At 41.3% G+C, this 24,815-nt stretch overlaps 1 protein-coding gene across 1 annotated transcript in view; it reads left to right on the plus strand.

The window, feature by feature from the left end:
* Positions 1 to 6,576: 6,576 nt before the first annotated feature.
* The window catches only part of TMC7 (transmembrane channel like 7), a 42,237-nt gene continuing 23,998 nt past the window's right edge, over positions 6,577 to 24,815 (plus strand). The window contains exon 1 of the mRNA XM_075179739.1: positions 6,577 to 6,713. Within this exon, the coding sequence (XP_075035840.1) occupies positions 6,644 to 6,713 (70 nt within the window). The 5' untranslated portion in view covers positions 6,577 to 6,643. The remainder of the gene's footprint in view (positions 6,714 to 24,815) is intronic.

Genomic DNA, 24,815 nt, shown 5'->3' on the forward strand with positions numbered 1-24,815 from the left:
ATGGATCGGCTGTATCATCTCAGTAAAAATTAACTTGCTACCCAGATTATTATACCTCTTTCATACCCTTCCCACTATGATCCCACCTTCAACCCTAAAAAATGTTACAAGCCTCCCTACTTCACTTTATCTGGTCCAACAAACACCCCAGGGTCTCTACCTGCATTCTCCAGGGCAGGTGGTCTCGGCATCCTCAGTGGCGCACGCAGGGGGGGTTTCTGGGTCTCCAGAAACCCCTCCCCACCGCTAACGTAGTGCGCCACATAACGGCACTGTACTATACAGCTGCCGCGGCGCTGTCAAAGAAGCATCCGCGGCGGTGTATACAGCACCTCCCCGGACGCTTCTTTGACAGCGCCGCAGCTGCTGTATAGTAGAGAACTGCAGCAGCTCTCTCGGGTTTTTTGGGTTGTTTTTTTTGTTTTTTTTCTGGTGGGGGGCAGGCGGGGAGAACCCCCCCCCCCCTAACAATCCTGCGAGTGCCCCAGATCTTCAACCTTTGAAACTATAATGCGACCCGCCTAGCCAAATGTGTACAATTGCACTCTCCACCTGAGACCAGGGTTTGGGTTGATATAGAATCAGACCTACTAGAGGGGTCACCAATTTGCTCTGCACTTTGGTTACCTACCATACAACGCCCAGCTCCGGTGGCTCTCTCCCTCCCCATCTGGTCTCGCTGTAACAAAATGGCTTTTTATCTTCCACACCCTTGGTTATGATAGACCTTTAGTCCACCCCTGCCTTCACACCCTGTTTCTCACACCCAATATATACCAGGTGGGCAATCAAGCCAATCATCACCAAGACTACATCTTTCCACAATACTCTGACCTAGAAAACTGTGGATTCTCAAAGGGACAGTTCCACTCATACCTGCAGGTCAGGCACTTCCATCAAACAGTTAAAACTCAATTGTTGGCTTGATCACCCACTGTGTTTGAAAACTTGTGCCTCTCCGGACCCTCCTCGAAGGGCCTATTATCAGCATTGTAGAATACATTACTCCCCCTGACTACAAAGGTTAAGGACCATTTCCAGACATAGTGGGAGGCAGGTCTGTAAGAACCACTGGACCACAAGGACTGGTCTGATATCTACGAATGGACAGTACACTGTTCTATTAATGTTCGAATCAAAGAAAATGCGCATAAACTATTGCACCGGTGGTACTACGTCCCCTCCAGGCTTCATACCATATATCCACAGGTGAGCGATGCCTATTGGAGCAACTGTGAACAAATTGGCACTTTCATGCACATATGGTGGGACTGTCCCAAACTACATCCGTTTTGGACTGCTGTTCTTTCCTTTGCCTCAACAATTATTGATGTCCCTCTACCCTCTACTCCTAAGCACATATTGCTACCCTTGCCGGTCCCTTATCTCCCATTTCATGCCCACAAGTTGCTCAGACACATTATCAGTGCAGCGACCCGTCAAATCGCTGTTTCCCAGAAAAATCCCTCACCACCGATGCTACAAATGGTCTACAGTCTGGTATGGCACTCGTATCAGATGGAGCACATCACTAGCATCCTAAGGGGCTCCTCCATATCCTTCTGGTCCCTATGGGCCTCATACCACAATCAACCTTTACTCCGATTCTGAACCTATTTAATACTTGTGAATGGCTTTCCAGCCCAGGCTACTACTGGAGTCCTACTAAATCTCTCAACGCATGAATCTCTACTTCCACTCTTCTTTACTAGTCATACCTTAGATCTCTTTATTAATTTATTTATAGGCAGTTATTTGTTTCGATCCAATTGCTGTCACTATATGTTGTTTTACATCCTTCAGTACCAATTCATATATATCCTATACTGTTATGCCATTTTAATTTCTACACATTTCTCCATCCTGCCAGTACCTACAAGATAAACTATACCCAAATACAACCAACACTGAATATACACTCAGTGGCCGTTTTGTAGGTACACCTTCGTAGTATTGGGAAGGACTCCCCTTTGTCCCCAACCTGAATTCACTGTGGCATGGATTCAATAAGGTGCTGGAAGCATTCAGAGATTCTGGTCCATATTGACATGATCACGCAGTTGCTACAATTTGTCAGCTGCCCATGCATGCTTTATTGAGATCTGGTTCTTGCCATGTTCATGGAACCAGCTTGAGGTGCCTTGTGCTTTGTGACATTGGTATTAAGGGGCCTAATGTGTGACAAGAAAACATTTCCCATATCATTACACCACCATGAGCCTGCACCGTTGACACAGAGCAGGATGGATCCATGAATTCATGTTGTTGATGGAAAATTTCGACCCTGCCATCGCATGTCGGAGCAGAAATCGAGATTCATCAGACTTGGCAACATTATTCCGATCTTTAATTGTCCAGTTTTGGTGAGCCTATGCCTACTGTAGCCTCAGTTTCCTGTTCTTGGCTGACAGGATTGGAACCCAGTGGGGTCTTTTGCTTTTGTAGTCCATCCACTGCTAGGTTCAATGTGCTGTGCATTCAGAGATGCTCTTCTGCATACCACTGTTGTAACGCATGGTTATTTGGGTTAGTCACCTTCCTGTTAGCTTGAACCAGCCTGGCCATTCTGCTCTGACTTCCTTCATTACTTACACTCACACAACTGTTACTCACTGGATGTTTTTTGTTTTGCGCACCATTCTATTTAAATTCTAGAGACTGTTGAAAATCCCAGGAGATCAGCAGTTTCTGAGATACTCAAACCACCATGTGTGGCACAATCATTCCATAGTCAAAGCCACTTAAATCACATTTGTTTCCCATTCTGGTGTTTGGTCTGAATAACAACTGGACCTCTTTACCATGTCTGTATCCTCCCCCACCCCAAATTACATACATAAGTCACAATGCTCTTCTACTATATATTCTTGCTCTACTCCCTGCCCTCTCTTCTCCTTCGCCTATACTCTCTTGTCTCTTCCCTTTCCCACTCCTCTACTATAATTATTTTTTTGTAATTTAATAAAACTGATCCTTATTAGTTTTTCTATTTGAATTTGTTCTAATCCTTTTTTTTATTTGTATTCATTTCTAATTATCTATCTATCCATCTAAAACTGATTTTTATTCTGTATTTTTTATATTTGAATTCTTATTTTTAAATTTATAGTTTTCATTTTAATTTTATTTTGACTATCAACATTTCATATTTTTTAATCAATACTTGTATTCTCATATCTGCAACATTTGTTCGTTTGTTTCCATGTCCAAATCCTTGTTTTCAATCTCATCTCCCCTATACAAATCTTTTCTTTACTGTACTATTTTTAGGAGTTTCCTGAGCCTTCTCAGCAATTTATTCTCCTGTCTCCTAACAACTCCACTCTTCCTCTTCTACAACAACCATATGGACCTCTGGCTCCTGTGCACTACAGAAATCTACCAGAGGACATCATGACACCACGCTCCACAGCGATAAACAGCTAAGTAGCAATATACAAGTATTTATGTATAGAGCTGGTTCTCTGGGCATGTTATAATGGAGAAGACTCCTAAGAAACAGTGGTTATCAAGTGAATTAAATGGTTGTCCACATTAGGTGAGTGAACACTAGCGCTTCCCCCCTTAGCTGAATGAGGCAGCCAGCTTACCATCATAGAGCTTTATTGTAGCACTATGGACTTAGGACTGGTTATTAAGCATTTTAATGTAATATACAGAGCAGTTTTCCATGAGAACCGTGGTTACCAATGTAACTGGGTCAGACAAAATTTACTTCTGTCTGTGTGTTTTACGGAATTTAGACTGTAAGCTCCAATGGGGCAGGGACTTACAGTCCTGAATGACAAATAATCTTTGAACAGCGCTGCGGAATTTGTGGTGCTATATAAATAAATGGTGACGGTGATAATGCGTGACAAGTGTGTGACAAGGGGTGATTCACTACAAGACCTTGTGTATGTGCAACCAGGCAGAGTTTCAGCCCATTATACTGAGTACCAGATATGGTTCTGTATGTAATTACATTATATTAGATTTAGGAATCAGATATGGCTCAGCATACTTTACTAGGTATTAGATATGGGTTATGTATAATGTAGATGGCAATGAAATATGTGTAATATTGCTGGTGAAGAGGCATGTGAAATTGCAATGAGCCACTTTTCCAACAATAACTGTGTAGGGACCATCATGATTTCGGCCCTGGTATTATCTTAAAGTATTGAGTGAGTTCCTTGTATACATCTTGTATTAGGTCCCCCTTTAATGTATATAGCAGGATACCACTTGGCAAAGCATTTACTAAGTATATTATGTTAATATACTGAGCACTGATTATAGCTGGTTTTTAATTCTTTCACTATAACTACCAAACCTAAGATGCATCCTCGCCAAGAATATAACTGTTATACCATCAGATTCTACAACCGACAGGAGCACATGCATCAGTTTGTCCATGGACCTTCCAGTTAACTTTCCCCAAACAAAATATGTTTTATTTTTTAATAAATACATTTTTGAAAACTTTTTTTTACTTGATATACTGCACCCCTTTCCTTTGCTAGAATAAGAGGGAGGCGTGTCAAACATTAGCAGTAGAACGGGTCATACTGAGAAGCTCAGAGACTTTCAACGTGGCACTGTCATAGGATGTCACCTTTCCAACAAGTCAGTTTATCAGATGTCTGCCCTGCTACCCTGCATGGTCAACTGTAAGTGCTGTTATTGTGAAGTGGAAAACATCTAGGAGTAACAGCAGCTCAGCTGCGAAGTGATAGGCCAGACGTGTTCACAAAACGCAACCACAAGTGCTGAAGCGTATAGTGTGTAAAAATTGTCTGTTCTCGGTTGCATCTCTCACTACAGGATTCCAAATTGCCTCTGGAGCAACGTCAGCACAATAACTTTTAGTTGGGAGGTTCATGGATTTGGTTTCCATGGCCGTACAGTCGCACACAAGCTTCAGATCGCCATGCGCAATGCTAAACCTCGTCTGGAGTGGTGTAAAGCAGACCGCCATTGTACTCTGTAGCACGGAAAACTCGTTCTCTAGAGTTAAGAAATATGCTTCACTATCTGGCAGCCTGATGGATGAATCTGGGTTTGGCGGATGCCAGGAGAACGCTCCCTATCTAAATGCATACTGACAATTGTCATGTTTGATTGAGGAGGAATAATGGTCTGGGCTGCTTTCCATGGTTTGGCCTTAGCCCCTTAGTTCCAGTAAAGGCAAATTTTAATGCTACTGCATAGACATTGTAGAGATGTGGGCTTTCAACTTTGCGGCAACGGTTTTGGGGGAAGGCCCTTTCCTGTTTCAGCATGACACTGCCCCGGTGCACTAAGCTAGGTCAATCAAAAAATGGTGTCTCTAGTTTAGTATGGAAGACCTCAACTTAGAGGTAGCCCCTCTTTAACATTAACGACAGCTGAAAGTCACAGGTTGCCTCTCTCTGAAATACTTTTTTCCTCACTACAATGAATCTGACTGCTACCATTCTACGTTTTTGATACCTGTCTAAGCTCCCCGATTCAATCCTCTCAATGACCAATAACACCTTACTGCCCTGAGTGCCATAGAGCCTAACCCAAACTATGTTTCTTTTTCTTTGTGCAAACACATTAACACATTCAAGCTCATTTTATTTGAACTATCGAAGTGCGAAATATAAACAGACCTCAGACGGTGAAAGGGTCAATGTATGTACATACGCACGGTGGCTACTGAGTGCATTAAAGCATTATGTGGCGCCAATATCCCTAGGTACAGCAGTTATAAGGTGTATTCATTTTACATGTGGAGCTAATTTCCCCGGGGAGATAAGTTACAAGGTGCATTTATTTGGGGCCTGATTCATTAAGGATCTTAAATGAAGAGGTATCTTATTTCAGTCTCCTGGACAAAACCATGTTACAATGCAAGAGGTGCAAACTAGTTTTCTGTTTTGCACATAAGTTAAATACTGACTGTTTTTTCATGTAGCACACACATATCAACTTTAAATTTCAGTGTACAAATAAGCTATCAAGTTTTTTGTGTGCTACATGAAAAAACAGTCAGTATTTATCTTATGTGCAAAACAGAAAACTAGTTTGCACCCCTTGCATTGTAACATGGTTTTGTCAAGGAGACTGCAATAAGATACCGCTTCATTTAAGATCCTTAATGAATCAGGCCCTTGGTGTATGTAGCAGGTTACCTAATCAGAGAGCTTACAGTGTGTATTCTTTTAACATATAGAGCACAGATCTTACAAGGTGTATTACTTTAATGTATTACCTATGCACACCGGTGATTTAGCTGGTAGCTGCGGTTTCTAGGTATATACTGTACTGCGCAGGTTACAGAGCATTCTATATGAATATATAGAACAGGATACTACAATGCTTTGAATGACGGGGAAGTTACTGTGTACATCAGTGTATCACCCCCCAGGCACAGCCATGTGAGCGGACGCACCACCCTCTTGCACAACCTGCCACTTACTGTATGCTGCTGACTAAGGAGTGAAACACCTGGCGTAAGACACGCCCCTCATACCCCAACCAACCAATCGGACCACACAGCCGGCTAGCTTCTACCGGAAGGGAAGACCCTGCTCCCGGGCTGCTATAGCAACTGCCTCGCGAGGAGGGGTGGTGGGCGGGGCATGGGAGGAGCCCTGGACTGTCCTGCTCGGTCTCAGACAAGTCCGGGATAGTCATGGACCCCGGGCAGAACATCCCCATGTCACACAGGGACCAGGGGACAATGGACAGCGAGGCGGATAACGGTAGGTGACCTTTCCACGTGTTACCTGAGCACAGTGCTGAGCTAAACCACATCTGCCTAATGCGTTCTGCAGACCCAGTGACCGCAACTTACACTGTACTGTGATACTGGGCAATGTAACCCCTTATCAGAGGTAGTTGTAGTTTCCTGGCCAAACACATGTTAGTATCTTATTTGTGTTTTGCGATCTGCGAAGTTTTATTTCTGTATCAGTCTTAGCAATTGTTTAATGTTTAGAGTTCTATAGACTGTTAGATACAAATAGTTAAAGATATACTTTCTCACTAATGTTTTCATTACTATTTTATGCAGGCAATGCAGCTTCAGAAATATATATGTGCTCCCCTATATCTTCAATTTTTTTTTTTTTTATACACAATGTGTAGTTTAGTTTGCAATTATATAAGCTAGCAGTGAGGGTGTGGTTTCATTACAAAAAAATATTTTATGTTTATCTCTCAGTAGGTCAGAATAAATCATTCAGGATATATTTTAATTCATTTTAATTTTGACACTACTTTACAGCAAAAACAGGTGCTCTTCTTTTAACTAGAGAGTTAGTTTGGGTCGTGGACCAGTAGGTCTCAGTATTATAATAGGAAATCCGGGAGCATTGGGCATTAGCCGTTGTGGTATATACAGTGTATACTTTTCACTGATCAGTCACAATATTAAAACCACCTGCCTAATATTGTGTAGGTCCCCCTTGTGCCACCAAAACAGCTCTGATCCATTGGGGCATGGACTCTACAAGACCTCTGAAGGTGTCCTGTGGTATCTGGGACTAAGACATTAGCAGCAGGTCCTTTAAGTCCTGAAAGTTGCGATGTGTATGACTCCATGGCTCAGACTTGTTTTTTCAGCACATCCCACAGATGCTCGATCAGATTGAGATCTGGGGAATTTGGAGGCAAAGTCAACACCTTGAACTCTTTTGTCATGTTCTTAAAACCATTCCTGAACATTTTTTGCAATGTGAGAGAGGGCATTATCCTGCTGAAAGAGGCCACTGCCATCAGGGAATATTGTTGCCATGAAGGGCTGTACTTAGTCTGCAACAATGTTTAGGTTGGTAGAACATGTCAAAGTAACATACACATGAATGTCAGGACCCAAGGTTTCCCAGCAGAACATTGCTCAGAGCATCACTGCCTCCACCTGCTTGCCTTCTTCCCATAGTGCATCCTGGTGCCATCTCTTCCTCAGATAAATGACGCACACGCACCAGGCCTCCCATTGCTCCATGGCCCAATTCTGGTGTTCACGTGCCCATTGTAGGTGCTTTCAGCGGTAGACAGGGGTTAGCATGGCACTCTGACCAGTCTGTGGCTATGCAGCCACATATACAGCAAGCTGTGATGCTCGGTGTGTTCTGACACCTTTCATTCATAGCCAGCTTTAACTTTTTAGGCAATTTGTGCTACAGTAGCTCTTCTGTGGGATTGGATCATACAGGTTAGCCTTTGCTCCCCACACGCATCAATGAGCCTTGGGCACCCATGACCCTGTCGCCACCTTCACCAGTTGTCCTTCTTTGGACCACTTTTGATAGGTACTAACCAATGCATACCCGGAACACCCCACAAGTCCTGCCGTTTTGGAGATGCTCTGATGCTGTCGAAGTCGCTCAGATCCTTATGTTTGCCCATCTTTCCTGCTTCCAACACTTCAACTTCAAGAACTGACTGTTCATTTGCTTCCTAATATATCCCACCACTTGACAGGTACCATTGTAACATCTTGTTATCCACTTCACTTTTTAGTGATTTTAATGTTGTGGGTGATCGGCGTATATGCTGCACAGGGTTCTGTGGAACTATTTCTGGACGACTTTCATCTCCATTTTTCTTTTGTTTTCTCTTGTAAAAGCTTGATGGGAATAGAGCTCAGTCCTACCCGCCGTGTTAATGGGTTAAGTAACTTTTGTCCTATATATTTATAATATATAGTGAGAGATAGATGGATATGGTTATGCAGCACTTTCTCCTGTATCTGGTAGAAAATAAATAAATGAAGCCTATAAGATCATTTTTAGAGTGGTCTTTAATATTATGGAGCAGTTTTTATATTTATCTATAACAGATATCAAAAAGCCGTAAATACAACCCTTAAATTAATCTTTTCATAATAAAAATAGTTCATATATTGCAGTCTTCAGTATAAGTACAATTCCTCTTAATACTTTGTAACTGGGTTTTGGGAACATCTATAAGCCTTTTTAATTATGTCCACTATTGGTAGGGATATACGTATTATCTATTGCTTTAAGTGACTGCTGGTGTAGAATCTATTCACTGTTATTCACACCTAAACCGAGTTAAAAAAAACCAGTTGGCTACAAAACTGAAGGGTAGGTCATAGGTATTGTTGTAAATTGCACTTATCACCTTTCCATAAAATTAACACTTAATCAATATACACAATCCAAAAATATATTGAAGCTGAAAATATAGTCTTCCAAATGTATTGCTTTTTCCAATAACCAAGCATTAGATTGGCCAAACTCTGCACTGCCAAGCTACCCATCACAATACCCACTTGTTGCCTGTAAAAACGGTCATCATATTTAAAATAATTACCTTCCATTGTAAATTTAGTATATGCTAACAGAAAATGTATTTGTTTATCTGGTAAAGAATAATCCAACCCATTTCCTTTTCACTTTTACCCATGTCACCCTCCATTGACTTCTACATTTTTCCTCAACTGACAATATCCACCTACGCTCCAGTTATCTTCACCAGACCCAGCATTTCTGTGTTCCTGTCAACATTCCTCTCCGATGTCTCTTATAGTTTGTTTTCTACATATACTGTATTCCCTTTTTACTATTATGCTTTACACTCATTTCTCTTCAGCTTCCTACCTATCTAACAGTTGTGTCTTCTATTCACCACCCTACGTCTTTCTGCCTAACTTCCATCTATAGTTATACCCTACAGTTACTCCCATAAGATTTCTGTTCTCTCCTTTTCCTTCCCCCTAGTTCACTTCCATCAGACATTATCTACATGTACCTTCTCCCTACCTATTTTCCCTTTCTCTCTCAACATTTCTTACACTCCATCCACCGCCCCTCCCCCCCTGGTATCACTTAGTACTGCCTTCTTCCTACCATAACCATGTACCCACCTCTGATCCTGTATCCCCTGTCTCTCTCACAACATCCACCCACTGTACACCTTCCGCCACTATCCTCCCCTCTCTCTACACTCCTTCAAACCTTACAACATTACCCCTATCCTTCCTCTTAAGTTCCTCCCCTTTTTCCGTTCACTCTGAAGTGCCAGATCCGCCTGTAACAAGTTTTCTCCCTTCCATGACCTTTCCCTCCCTAATTCCTTCAACCTTCCTGCCCTCACCGCCGTATGTCGGTGTAATTTTTAAACCCCTAATTTGGCACTCCAAGCTCACTGGCTACCTTCAAAGGGGCTCCCATTCTGCTGAGAACCTCTGAGAAAAATCCTTCTCAGATGCAGACTTTATCTATTCCTAATTCATACTGTCCCCAATTGCGCAGCCCTCTCCTGCCAAAACAGTCCAGCTTCAAAATGGTTATCTCCTCTAAGTCCAGCAACCCCTCAGCTCCTTTTTTTCCACCATCTTCTCCCTTCTCTGCCCCCTCCTCTTCCCCTGCTCAACGCTCTCCACTCTCCCTCACCACCCAAATCTTCCTTTCTGCCTTCAAACACACGTTCATCACTCCCATTGTCAGGAATCCATTTCTCAAACTTGCCTCTCTCTCCAGCTAACGCCCTATGTTCCTTATCACATCCCTTTACAAACTTATCGAATGGCTACTCTACAACTGTTTAACACATTTTCTACCTATTCACACTCTACTTGACCCCATAATATCAGGCTTCAGAGACTGCCCTTATTAGGCTGGCTAATGATCTACTCTTGGCCAAGTAGAAGGGCCACCCTGCTCATTGACCTCTCTGCCACTTTCAACACAGTTGACCATTCTCTCCTTCTTGACACTCTTCTCTCCCTATGCCTTCCCACCACTGTCCTTTTCTAGTTTATCTCCAATGTCTCTGATCATTCCTTTGTGTCTCTTCCTCTGGTGCCTGCATTACTTTTTACACCTCCACTAATCTGCTCCTTTGGCCTCCAATATCACCACTATAGTGTTGACTCTAATCTACCTTTCCTCCCCTGACTACTCTCTCTCTCCTCTCTTGTGTGTCCTACTGCTTCTCTGCCATCTCCTCTTGGATGATGCTACATTAAGCTCAATATATCCAAACCTAAGCTTATTATCTTTCCACTGCCCGCTTTCACATTCCTTATTCCTATGTCCCTTAAGGTTGATGATCTCCCCTTCTGACCTGTTCCCTATTGCTGCCCGCAATTTCTTTGCCCAAGTCCAGTCCCATGCTCAGTTCTGTTGCAACATTTGGAAGATTTTCCCTTACCTCTCCCTAGATGCCACCAAGACCATCATCCACATTCTTGCCATCTCCTGCATTGATTATTGCAATCTTCTCTCTGGCCTGTCTGTCAAACATCTGTTCCCCTTGCAATGTGTCCTGAATGCAGAGTCCCAATTAATCCTTCTCTCCCAACGCTTTCTTATCTGCTGTGTCTCTATGCAAAGCTCTCCATTCCCTCCAGAATACAATTCACGTTGCTTACTCTTACCTATAAAGCCCTCTTTAACGCCTTCCCCTCTTATGTCTCTGAACTTGTCAAGAAATACTCCCTATTTGCCCACTACGTTCTATCAATGACCTTCACCTCTCCTCCTCTCCTATTACCACCTCACACTTCCGCCTTCAGGACATTGCCCCGCGCTGTCCCTACCTTTGGAACTCCCTGCCCAGCCTGACTCGCCCCCAACCTTGAGGCTTTCTAGTGCTCCCTCAAAACACAGCTTTTTATGCTTGCCTACCAGGCCCTATCCTAAGACAATTTCCTCGTTGTGCTCCTATGCTCCTTCTGCCTTTTCCACTCCTTTCCCTCCACCTTTATTATCTCCATTTGCTACCCTGCCAAATCCCAGTCAATCCCTCCTCTCGCTCTGCCTACCTCTTCCTCTTGCTTCCCTACACCCTGTTGTCTCCGTTAACTTCCCTACCTCCCACACCCTCCTTTGAATGTTTGCTCTCCCAAGTTTGGCCCCTTTTACCTATATCCCTTTGTCCTCTTGGTAAGGTTTCCTTTGTTCCTTTGGTCTTCTAATGTAGTTGCCTTCTCAGAGTGTCTCTTCTTTTATTGATTTGTACTGATTCTATTCTTTCCCTTGCCCTTACTTATCTGTGTATTGTTATATATTATATATTATATTTTGTTGATTTGGATTTTGTGGCGCGTTATAAATAATCTAAGATTATGATGGTAATGAAGATGAATTTTCCAAGAAATCACAGGGCACACCACAAGCAATTACGCTTAAAGACATCATATAATGATTTAATATTACAGCTGGCCAGAATTATATTATTCTCCAATTACATTGTTTAAATAACATTAATAACATCTGTTGAACCCTTGGCAAAGGACCATCATTCTAATACTGGACGCATTAAGAAAATATTTAGACAAATTATCAGATAAAGCGTTAATGAGTAAAGAGTTAATAATCGGACGACCTTTCTAGATTTTTATGAATCTGACATTATGTGAAATATAGAAATGCAAAGTTTTTATACACATAAAATTTAAATGTTTGTTTAGTTATAACATTGTCTATTAGAGCCAAATCTAAAATAGATTAAAGTAACACATTCTATTAGTTCAAGGGATTGCTATCCAGTGGTAAATTAAATGTTCTAATATTCAATAATCCTTAAACTTAATAACAAACCCACCCCCTTATCAGCTTCCTTTATAATGATGTATATTGGATAGGAGTATATCAGCGCAATCTGGAGTATTCACATATATATGTATATATCTTGTAATCATACAACAGCATATGAAAAACAATAGAAATATACTTATATTTTCTGATGATAAAATCCTCAGTGAGATTGTTCAGACTCTTTTCTCCATATAGTGAGATAAATGATGCATAATATAAAAAACAAACAAATATAACATAGTGTGATACCGTTTAAACATTAAATCAAAACTTGAGCTTTAAACTTGAATTTTTCTTCTTAAATGTTTTCAACTGATTAAATCCATGTGTTTTTCTTATGTGAATAAACTTACAAGAACACAAAATATATTCGCCTGTAGTGTTAATAACACAATGTTGTATTATAGTGCTGAATCCATTACCACAAGTGTGAGCGAGTTCTCTGTACAGCGCTGTGGAATTAGTGGCGCTATATAAATAGCTGAGGATAATGATGATGATACTGGTAGAGTTAGCTATAGTAGCTAAAGTGTCATATTTATCGTGTGTCTCACAGGTAAAAGTGATTGGAACTACATTAGTAGTGATTTCCTTCAAAAAGGTCAGTGACAGGATATTCCTTATTGGATAATCTTTCAGTACTAGTACTGAAAGTAGTAACTGACATGGCAGTTCTCCATAGTTCTTTGGATTTCAAAATCTGTCAGTAGGTAGATTTAAAGGTGAATGATTTAGTCAGGGTATAACTGACATATCCATGTCCTCCTTCTTCTCATTTTATACCTAAGACATAGATCTAGCATGATGATTTTTCTTATTTTGATGATACTAACAAAGCCAGTCCCCACAGCTAAAGTTTTTACCCTCTCGTTGCATTTTTTTTTCCCTTTCGTTATCTTGGTAATCTCCTCATCTGTAATATTGAACTGTATACTAAGGAGGGTCCTACAGGTTGGGAAACATGACAGTATATATAAGGCTTGCATTTTCTTTTATTTATTTTTAAGTGCTGTGTTGCTTTGTTTTAATAGTCCCTTTCATTAAATTGATTGAACATTCATCAAAGACATAGTTCCACTCTTTCATAAAAACACATGTTCATTATGACCATGAGCTGGTTGTTTTAAATATCATCAAACCTCTAGGTGTTATACAATTTATTAGAATAGTTCTCCAAAATTGTTCTCTACTGCTCAAATGTTTGTTGCTGTTCAAGGAGCTTTGCTAAATCATTGAATGCATATTCAATATGAAAACCGTAATTAGTTGTACCGATAATCACCATAAAGATTAAAAATATTTTCTACTCTTTCAGCCACACGCGATTTCCCAATTGCAATTGTATCAGTAAACAATGGGTTATGGTCTGTAGCTATAATGTTGAATGTGGTAACAAGCAATGTTGTGAATGTTTTGAGGAGGTCAGTGGAGATACTTGGGTCATAATTTGCCTTTTTTTCATAATATAAGTAAGAACTACATGCCTGAATAATGATGTAAAGGCACCAGTATAAAGGAAGAGATTACAGTTGTTAGTTCAGGTTGAGATGAGCACAGGAGACAGTGTTAGACTTATTTGTCAGGGTTAGGGTTAAATGGACAGGTAATGGAGTGGGAAGAGTAGAAGATGATACTTGTGGGACCATCAGGAGAGAAGGTGCCAGAGGGTGCAGGAAAGGAGGTGACCAGGTTGTTGTTTGGAGAAGTGGTTATCATTTCATATCAGAACTTGTCAATTGTGTCTTTGAAGTAGGAATCAAAATCTTTGGCATTGATGATGGCTGGAGGGGTTCTTGTGGAAGTGTTGAGAAGAGATTTAAATGTATTTGGTGTTTGGGATTAGCAGAGGTGAGAGACTGGAAGTATATTAGTTGATCTGTGTTCAGAACATTTTGGTAGGAGTGGTAGATAGCAGTATATTTGAAGAAGTCATGAGGTTCTAGACTTTCGTCAGTGACGTTCTACTTTGAGGAACAGATTTTGTTGCAGTGCATTTCTTTACTGTACCACAGCTGAGGTCATTGTTGATGCTGAGAAGAAAGAGTAGCTGGAGTGATGGCCTGAAACCGGGGAAGGAGAGTTTAAAAATCAACAAAAATTCAGATATTGGACAAGTTGGGAGTAGTCATTATGAGGGATAGGAGAAACAGTACACTGGGAGAGGCCAAGACAGGGTTTCCCAAACCCAGTCCTCAGGGCTCCCTAACAGTGCATGTTTTCCATATCTCCTTGCTGGAGCACAGGTGTATTCATTACTGACTGACACATTGTAACAGATCCACAGGTGGTCCTAATTATGTCACATGTGATCCAGAAAACCTGCACTGTTGGGGAGCCCTGAGGACTGGGTTTATGAAACCCTGGGCCAAGAGATGAGATTAAAAAGTGATTGGTTACTTTTCAAAATGTTCACAATTATTAATTATATAGGTTTACCTACTGTTTGGTCTAAATATAAACAAGTTCCAGGAGTAAAATGGAGACTGCCTCTAAAATATTATATCATATTGACATTGCTATTCTTGGATGAAACAAATCTATGGTGCATCTCAGTGAAGTAATGTAGGGCCAAGGGTCAATTATGAAGTCTTTGAAACTATAAGTTTACATACATATCTATGAATATTTACATTTCAGAAATTCTACATCTCCTTTACATGAGCACACAAAGCTGTGTGGGGCGGGTTCATGGAGTGGACAAAAATAAATACATCGCAAAATTAAAGGGAGAATACAATTGTTGCAAAACTAGTCACTTACTTTCTCCACTGCCACATTTTGGGCATTGTTTACATTTGTGAGCTTAATTAAAACAAATTCTAGATCTGTAAATTCTTTAAAACAAATATTAGCATGGCTCTCTTCAATTTGCACAATTGCTTTTCATGTTGACCTTTTTTGATGGCTTTGAATAGGTACAGACTATGACCACTTGTTCTAACAATCATGTTTTGTACATCGTGTTTACACTAATGAACATCTCTGTTGCACAGAGCCTTCTTGTTCTGTGTTATGTACACTGTTTATTTCACATGGAATAGTCATTTTATACAACACATATATTTTAGACCTGAATGCTTTTCTAATGGTAGTCTCAATTACTTCCAATTTTATTCTTGGGACTCATTTACATCAGTTCTTAATATTTATTTATAAATTAAAGGGGAAAGGATCTAACCAAGAAAGAGACTGGGGAGTGGGGTAACATATGATCTATGTAGAGATTATAATAGTTTTGTTGCTCTTATGGTGTCTTGATACCTTGAGTTACACACAGATGACCAGGTAAACAGTGTTTGGCTACAGATTGTTTTAGCCTTAGGGTGTAAGATTGTTAATGTGTGCGCTACCGCCTAGTAAAAGATTTTACGAAGGTACCCCTCCCCCGAGCCCAAGTGGGTGCACTGTGCAGCCGTGGTTTCCCACAGCTCTTCCGCCCCTCTTACAACCCTAAGAAAAAGGATTACATGTAGCAGTTCCTGGTGCTTCTGCTTGAGAGGTGTAGGGCACCTTAGTAAAATATTTTACGTAGGTGGTAGTGCAGCTGTGAAAGCAGCAGCTACAAGTAATGCAGGGAGTCTCCTGTCCACCTGAACATTGGGGTGGCCACAGCACCACTATATGAAGCATAGGTCATGCAAGATTAAATTGAATTCTGGCAGATGAAGGCCAGCTTAGCTTGCACATCTCGTCTGACAACTTTTCTTAATACAAAAAGAGTAGACTGGTAGACAGTGTTTAATTTCCTTGACATTTGTCCTGTCTCACTGCGTTTTCAGTAAAGTGATGCTTGTTCTCCATTGGTAAATATTTAATGTACTCCTTGTCATTGTAGAAATGTTTGAACATTGCTATGTTATTATCATAGAATAAGGGACAGTTCATACATTGACTGTGTGAAGCCAGAACAGTGACTCTAAGGTCAGAAACATATTATGGAATGTGAATATCTCTTTACAGTCAGAAACTGTAACAAACAATCTCATGCTGTGTTTTTCAATTGACAATAACAGTCTTATGTTTCAACCCATTGTTTCTTTAAAAATATCTGTCACCTCTGCTTAGTTTGGAGCTCCTTTCTGCTCATGACACGTCAGCAGTCGATGAGAGGGCTTCATGTGGAAATATTCTGATGTGTACTGTAGTGAATAGACCTTTTTTGCAATTTATTTAAAATTGCTTTGTCTTAGTGACCGGGCCGTAACTAGGGCTGAGTAGGAGGGGCGACCACGCAGGGCGCAAAGATTAATGGGGGCTGTTTATGAATGTTTTAGCTTAAATTGGTTAAAATTGTAGGCTAGGGGAGGCGGTTTTTCTTCTCGCCCCGAGGACTTATATTTTACTTTACGGCTCTGCTTAGTTATACCACTTGCACACATTAAAAACCTCTCAAGATATCGGAAAGGGGTCATTAAATATTATTCCAATTGAGGATCATATATAGAAACGTTAACCTGTGAAACCCAACACCGTATTATGAAGGTATTTAAATACACTGATTGGCATCTATACAAACAAATACCGGTAAGTGGAATGTAAATTTAGACATCCTCACTGGAGATAGGACTTTTCTCTATTTGCAAGTGAAAACCTAAAACAAAAACAAACAAGGGACATTTGATCTATTGATTATATTAACCCCTTTTGACCACATTTGACCATGTATGACCATGGTTTTTCACTTTAGCCTCTCCAACTTCTCCTTCCATCGGTGAATCAATGAACCTTCTTGATAACTCCTAAGACTAGCTCTGTAAACTATTAAATGTGATCTATTGAGCATATGGTTTTTTTGTTTTTTTTACATAAGTTACTCTGTGTTATTCCAATTTATTTTATTTTTAATGTCTTATTTTGTTGTGTTAGGTTGTTTTGTGATTTTAAAAGGAAGAGAATAATATGCAGACCGTATTTAAGTATTGTGTATTCACAATTTATTTTTTGTATGTAGTATTCTCTATTCCATTGTGACATAATTTTGTTGTTTGTTCTGAAAAAAAAAAGCAAATAAAAAGTTGAAAAAACAAAACCTCTTAGTTGTAATTTACTATGTCATTTACTGATGCTGCTTCACATTATCTTTTCCTTTAAGGGGCATATTCAATTGTTGGTGTTACTCAGAAAAGTAACGCGGCATGCACACTATTACCGCAATTGCGCACTATTACGGTAATAGTATGCGTAATTATCGTTATTATGGTACCTTTAACACTGGTTTTCAGCTCGCAGCTCAGGGAGAGAAATCCGGCGTAGAATTACCATAATAAGGGTAATATTTTTAACGCTGCGGGAAACGCCAACAATTGAATATGCCCCTAAATGTATTGGCAGTGTTAGCTTTTTTTTTTTAGGAGCTAGATAAGTATCTGTAGCATCCCCCCCTGTTTCCTGTAGCATCCTTCCTCACCCCCCTCCCTTCCCCATTCTCTGTAGCATGCTTTCACTATCTTCCATTTTCTGTAGTTTTGTGATCGCACCACCCGCATTTATTTAAATAATAATGTCTAATGTCTCATTCTCCTCGGCTGCAGTGCCGCCCCCCCATAGGCCAGCACCGTTTGCATTTGCCAAATGGTGGTTTTGGCCCTGCCCCGCTGTCAGTACTGTGGATGGACATGAAGAGAAGCTGGCTCCCGCTGGGATCAGGGGGAGACAGCGGCCATCCTGCAGTCTGTGGGCCTCTTACTGGCAGACTCCATGTACCCGCTTGATGGTGGTCCTGGCTACACACCCATAAACATATTGAAAGAAATGAAAGAGGTCACCGTGGAATTGTTACTTAATGTAGCTACATGTTTTTTGTTTGTTAAAACTTCACATGCCTTGCACAACATTTATATGTTGACAATAGGGCAAGAAGGTGGACATTTTTATAATGTATTTTGAGCATAATATATTAGTTACACATTTTACTGTACTTACCTCTTGTTGGACTCAGTGACAGATCTGTGAATAGGAGCCACAGCATTGACCAGCTCAGGGATACCTCCTAGATGTGGTGCTTCTCAGCGGCAGGTAGCTCCTGGGTAGTGTGGTGCAGTGAACCTGCCATAAGCTCCACCTCAACCTCTGATAACTATATTATGGCCAGTAACGTTTAGCAGATGGTTGGCTAGGCCTAGACGTCTCTTCATCGGAATGAGACATACTTGCATTTTCCAAGGAAATCTTTACAGCACAATACCAAAATGGATACTGGATCACAGAATGGCAGGGTACAATTCACCTCTTCAGCTTTACATAACGTCTGCAGAGATGTATTTTCACACAATTTGTTGCTTGGGAACGTCCAAGTGTGGAAACTTCCCTTATTGTGTTGGTACGACCCACAATTATAATCAAACGTGATATGACAGGTATTACATTATGGACAAGCATGTATCCGTCATTTTACATATGGTCTTGAAAGGGAACCGTGACTTACGTACCTAACCCACATGTGTCCTGTGAACCAATGTAGAATGATGAAAAGTCTCATTCACTTACAAATATGCGGGATACAAGTTTCTCCAGGATGGAGCTGAGGGCCCTCACAAAGGTCATAGACAATTGTTTGGGGCCTGCCCACCAGTCCATCCGCAATGTGGACAAAAATGCAGCCTATACGGCTGCAAAATATTGCGGTGCAGAGTGGGCAGCAGGCTCTCTGTTGCGCAGGAGACAGACACAGCTCCTTGGGGAAATTTGGAGGAACATTGCCAAGAGTAAGGTCACAATTACAAATCAGTACATATGATTAGAGTTTTATCTGGCCCATGTAGATATACCCAAGTGTAGAAGAATGAGAAAGTATTCTAGATATTAATGTGTCATGTAATACACTTCATAGTACAAAGTACAAGGCCGCTATGTAATAGGGATGTGTCAGTATAATGGTTAAATGTGTGATTACATTCAGTTTAATTGACAAATTACATTACATTAAAGACATGCCATTTTTAAACACCTCCTAAGTCCAAGTCCATATGCAAGTGTTGTAGATGTGTTTGCAATATATTGTGCAATGGTGGAGTAATGATCCATGTCTGCTGTTTCCCTGTAACCATACAGTGATAGGTCAATTGGTGTAAGAAAGGGACATTTGAAAACATACTAATGTTCTTTACAAAAATGTATTTATGTAGGTATCTTAAGTATCTATCTATCTAGGGGAGGGAGATAATCTTTATTAAAATGATAATGTATATTGGGAGATGACTCTAGCCTTAAACACAAATGGATCATTGAATGCATATCGGTTCCATATAAAAACAAATCCAGGGGAGTGGCCGTGCTGTTCTGGAAGAACGTACCCTACACCATATTCCGATAGGCAGGGCCGGTGCTAGGGTCCACGGCGCCCTAGGCATTTTTAAAAAAGCGGCACCCCCCCGCAAAAATCGCCGACCTCCTCCCTCCTCCCTCCTCCCTCCTCCCTCCTCCCTCCTCCCTCCTCCCTCCTCCCTCCTCCCTCCTCTCCTTACCTTGTCTCGCCACCGCCGCCTCTCTGCTCCGTCTCCTCCCCTCCACTCACTGACACTAGTAAGTGGAGGGGAGGAGACGGAGCAGAGAAGCGGCGGTGGTGACAAAATAGCCTCTCCCCCCCCCCCCCCCCCCCCCCTCCCCGTCCATCTGAATGCTGTTCGGCGGCCGTGACAGGTATGGTCAGCGGTCGCCGCACAGTTTTAAAGTATTTTAGAATACTGTGGCGCCCTCCAGAGCCCGGCGCCCTAGTCAAGTGCCTAACCTTGCCTAATGGGAGCGCCGGGCCTGCCGATAGGATCATCGATCCAAATGGTAGATATATATTGCTAGACGTTCATATCTGCGACTAGAGATATATGATTTTAAACATCTACTCCTGGAAAGCCAATAAAAATGAATTTTTCAACTTTATATCCCAACTCCTCGCATCTAGGGATACACCACACCTAATAATAGGGGGGATTTTGATGTGGTTGATGATCCCTTTCTTGATAAAAGCTCTATCCCCCAAAATACCTGATCTTAATTATGGACCCAGATTGCCACCTTAAAAGTAACTCATGGCCTCTTGGATCCATGGGGACTGTTGAACTCTTCTGCTAAAACTTTCACCTTTCACTCTGGTCCATAATTACATTTTTATGCTTGATTACATATTGCTAGCAGGCTCCCTGGTAACCGAAATCGTTAAGATTGATATTGGATCTATACTCGTATCTGATCATGCCCTGGTATTTGTATTGCTCCGCCTCCCCTTGGAGGGTCAATGAAGTTCCACTTGGCGATTTCCATCCTATCTATACACATTGGAAAACTTTAAACAACATTTTAAATACCGATGGATTATCTTGACCATTTTCACAATCCAGTGCTGTTTTGGAAGACCTCCAAGGCCGGGATGCGGGGAAATATAATTACAAATATGCTAATCGGAGAAATTAAAAGCATTCACCAATCCCTTACACAAACTATGCAAACCCAATACAATGTTTACCTTTCCAACCCCATTGACACAACATTAGCCACTTGCAAACAGGCAAAGCTCACATTAGAAAACTTTCTACTAGCCCAATCTAAAATAGTTTACATGAAAAATAATTACTATACATGGGGCAACAGAGCTGTCAAACTGTTGGTAAATATGTCAAAACCTTTTAGACGTAGAAACCATATAGTAGCAACCAAAACAATAGATTCCCATGTACCCCTAACAATATCTAGAGATATAGCTGATGCTTTCTTTAAATATTACCAGACACTAAATACGGCAACTCCTCCTAAAAACTCTCTTTTGAATGATCTCATACAAAAAGCCAAGTTGGCCAAACTCTTCCCCAGTCAACAGGACTCGCTAAACGTTGATATCTCTTCACAAGAGACCTCAAACACAATCTCAAACTTGCAACACCTCCACTTTTCCTTTTAGAAGTTTTAGTAAAACCACCCAAAGCCTGGTCCCAATCTTAATTTACAAAATTCCCAACATCTTCATCAGACCTGCATCTCAGGGCTACAAAGCTGTCTGACAGCAGCAATGAGATTAAAAAGGTATAAATGATTGAAATCGGTGCATGTGACCACAATTTCTGAACAAAGCTCCCACCAACATCCCATCGGGAGCATTCAGCGCTTAAAGTCCTGCCACCTGTGTGGAATGTGCAAAGTTTAGAATATTTCTATGTATAGTGACAAATATTTACTACTTACTGTTGCAGTCATACATACAGATCTAAATCTTTGGGCTAAAGGTCATACAATTACAGACTGCTACACACATGGCTGCCATCAGAAAATGTGGGGGCCTGCACAAATGAAACAGGCAGAGCCCCCCTAGTCTCGATGACCATCTCGCTGGGCCCGGTGGACACCGAGGTGGAACTATGTACATAGAGCAACGCATGCTGTGACCCTCCCCGATCTTCTACCTGTTATTGCACATTTACAACCTGCTGGTTTTTTGTCTGGATCCTGGAATGTTGGGACCTGTTTGAAAATTTATAGATACATTGAATTATGGAAAGCTGTGCAATAAGTGACCACAGGAAAGAACACTGAGCACACAGTATGTAATTCATACAACTGGTGGATCCCAAAGTGGGCGATCGGGGCATTCATCCCCCCTAACAGCACTATATATACATTATATGGACAAAAGTGTTTGAAACACCTCAATTCAATAATTAACTGGTATGGTTAATCAGACCCGTTGCCAGAGGGGTATAAAATCAAGCGCCTAGCTATGCAGTCTCCATTTGCAAACATTTGTGATACAAAATGGGTCATTCTGAAGAGCTCAATGACTTCAAGCATGGTACTGTGACAGGATGCCACCTTTGTCATAAGGCGGTTCGTGAGACGTGAGATTCATCCCTGCTGGATATTCCACGGTCAGCTGTAAGTGATATTATTAGAAAGTGGAAGCGTTTAGGAACAATAGCAACTCGGCCACAAAGCGGAAGACCATGTTAAATCACAGAGCAGGGTCAGTGACTGCTAAGGCGCATGGTGCGTAAAAGTCGCCAACGCTCTGCTGATTCCATAGATGAAGAGTTCCGAACTTCCACTGGCATTAATGTAAGCACAAAAACTACGGCGGGAGCTTAATGGAATGGCTGAGCAAGCAAGCCTCACATCACCAAGACCAATGCCAAGTGTCAGATGGAATGGTGTAAAGCAGAATGACACTGGACTGTGGAGCAGTGGAAACAAGTTCTGTGGAGTTATGAATCACGCGTCTCTGTTTGGCAGTCAGATGGGCGAGTCTGGGTTTGGCGCATGCCGGGAGAGAGTTACTTGCCTGACTGCATTATGCCAACTGTTTGGTGGAGGAGGAACTGGAGCAACGATGGTTCAGAACAGGCATCAGACAGGTGAATCCAGGAGGTTTAAATAGTGCTTAGCCAATGAGAACGAGGGAGGAGCCCCTGGAGTGAGATAGACTTGCACCTGCACAGATCTGAATATAGCTGAATGAATGAAATGAAGAGTGTCTGACGCTGGGACATGGCAGTTTCCAGATGAATGGAATGCAGGTAACAGGACAGGTACTATTTGCGGGCCCGGAGCGTTACACCTTCCAAGAGGAGTGGAAGCTGTTATCGCTGCAAAAGGGGGGACCAACTCCATATTAAAGCATATGTATTTGAATACATGTTGAATAATGTTGGTGTAATGGTCAAGCGTCCAAATACTTTTGTCCATATAGTGTACCTTTGAATTGCAGTTGAGAGGTCCTATCAAAGTGAAGGAGGGAGCGGGGCCAACCAATCAGTGTGAATGACGGGCGTGACTATGCTAAATCGCCCCCTTCTAAAAATAGTCTAGGTTTGCCCCTGATACAACCAACCTGCAAAAGGGCCTCACATTACTCTTAATTTTGAGAATGATAAAAACCGAAAATGACATTGACACTCATCTCAGAATGCTCAAATTGCTCCAAAATTTTACCACATGCCCTCAGACGCCCACAAGCTCCCCGTGCCTGTCTAATGACAGCCATGACCATGCTGTGTGTGTGTGTACTTGTGCATGCACATTGCCTGGCTGAGATACAAGATTGTGTAGAGTCTCTCCTATCTACTCTCTACTACTATGTAGTCTAATGGTAGGCCCCATCCTCCTGAATGAAGGGCAAATTCTTCTTTTGTCCCTTAATTAAAATTGACTTTTCAATGTGTATGAAAATCCTTGCAGTGCTCCAATGGACATTTTATTTTCTTGTCTAACTGGCATTAGACAGATGAAACATATCTTGTAATTGGTTGCAATGGGTTACAGCGTATTTGCACCTTCAGCAATGTCGGCAATTAACATTCACGAGATTTGAATTGTGAAAAACAAATGGTACTGTAGAGAAGTCAGCAGAGTTGTTAGATAGCATCCTTTTTCCCCCATGTTTTCTGTAGCATCCTCCCCGCCCCCCCCCCCCCTGGTTTCTGTAACACCCCCCCCCCCCCCATTTATGATGGCAGCCTTTCTCCACCCTCCCTGTTTTCTGTAGCATCATTTCACCCGCTCTCCCTGTTTTCTGTAACATCCCCCCTTCCTGTTTTCTGTAGCATCCTTTCCCAGCATCGTTTTCTGTAAGAGAATTGCACACATGTAAGATCTCCCCAGTCACGGAAATTGTTACTGTCTCAAGGCGGTTCTGGCAAGTAGGGACAGGTTTGCACAAATAAGGTGTTAATTTCTGCCTTAAAGCTATTGTCCAAGAAAAAAACCTGAACAAAACATATGTGCCATTGAGTTGTTTGTTAGTTATTTTGAGCCTTATGAAAACAAGTGAGATTGTTCAACAATATTACTGCAATAATTTCAGTTAAGGCTGCCATACCACATGTTTAAGAAGCAGTTTGTTTCTGCTGCTTGCTAACGCTGAGGAAAATGTAAACAGCATTTTTATGAGCTTTTTATCTGCTTGGGAAAAGGCTGTTTTAATAGCTTTTCACAGCCTATTTAGCATTTAACATCATTTCAATGTGGCTTTTTTTTTATCTGCTTGGTGAAAATACTACATTTAGCTTTAGAAGCAGCTAAACCTTGCTACAACATATTTTTAAACTTAAAGCATCAAGCCCACATAAGTTTTGTCTTTTTTATCTTTAAAAAGGTAGTTAACTTATTATTTAATCATGTATCTGTCATTTTTCTTTCTTCTGTCCTCCTACAAATCATAATGTCCTTTGAAAAATCTCTCGGTGGGGCGCAAAGTATGGCTGCCAGTCACACAGAGCTCTCAGCATGTCATGTGAAGGCAGAGGGGGAATAACAATGGGGAGGATTGTACATTAAATAGAGCAGCCTGATCTCAGAGGGGCATTACAAAGCCTC

The sequence above is a fragment of the Mixophyes fleayi genome, chromosome 7, assembly GCF_038048845.1.
Source record: "Mixophyes fleayi isolate aMixFle1 chromosome 7, aMixFle1.hap1, whole genome shotgun sequence".
Lineage (NCBI taxonomy): Eukaryota > Metazoa > Chordata > Amphibia > Anura > Limnodynastidae > Mixophyes > Mixophyes fleayi.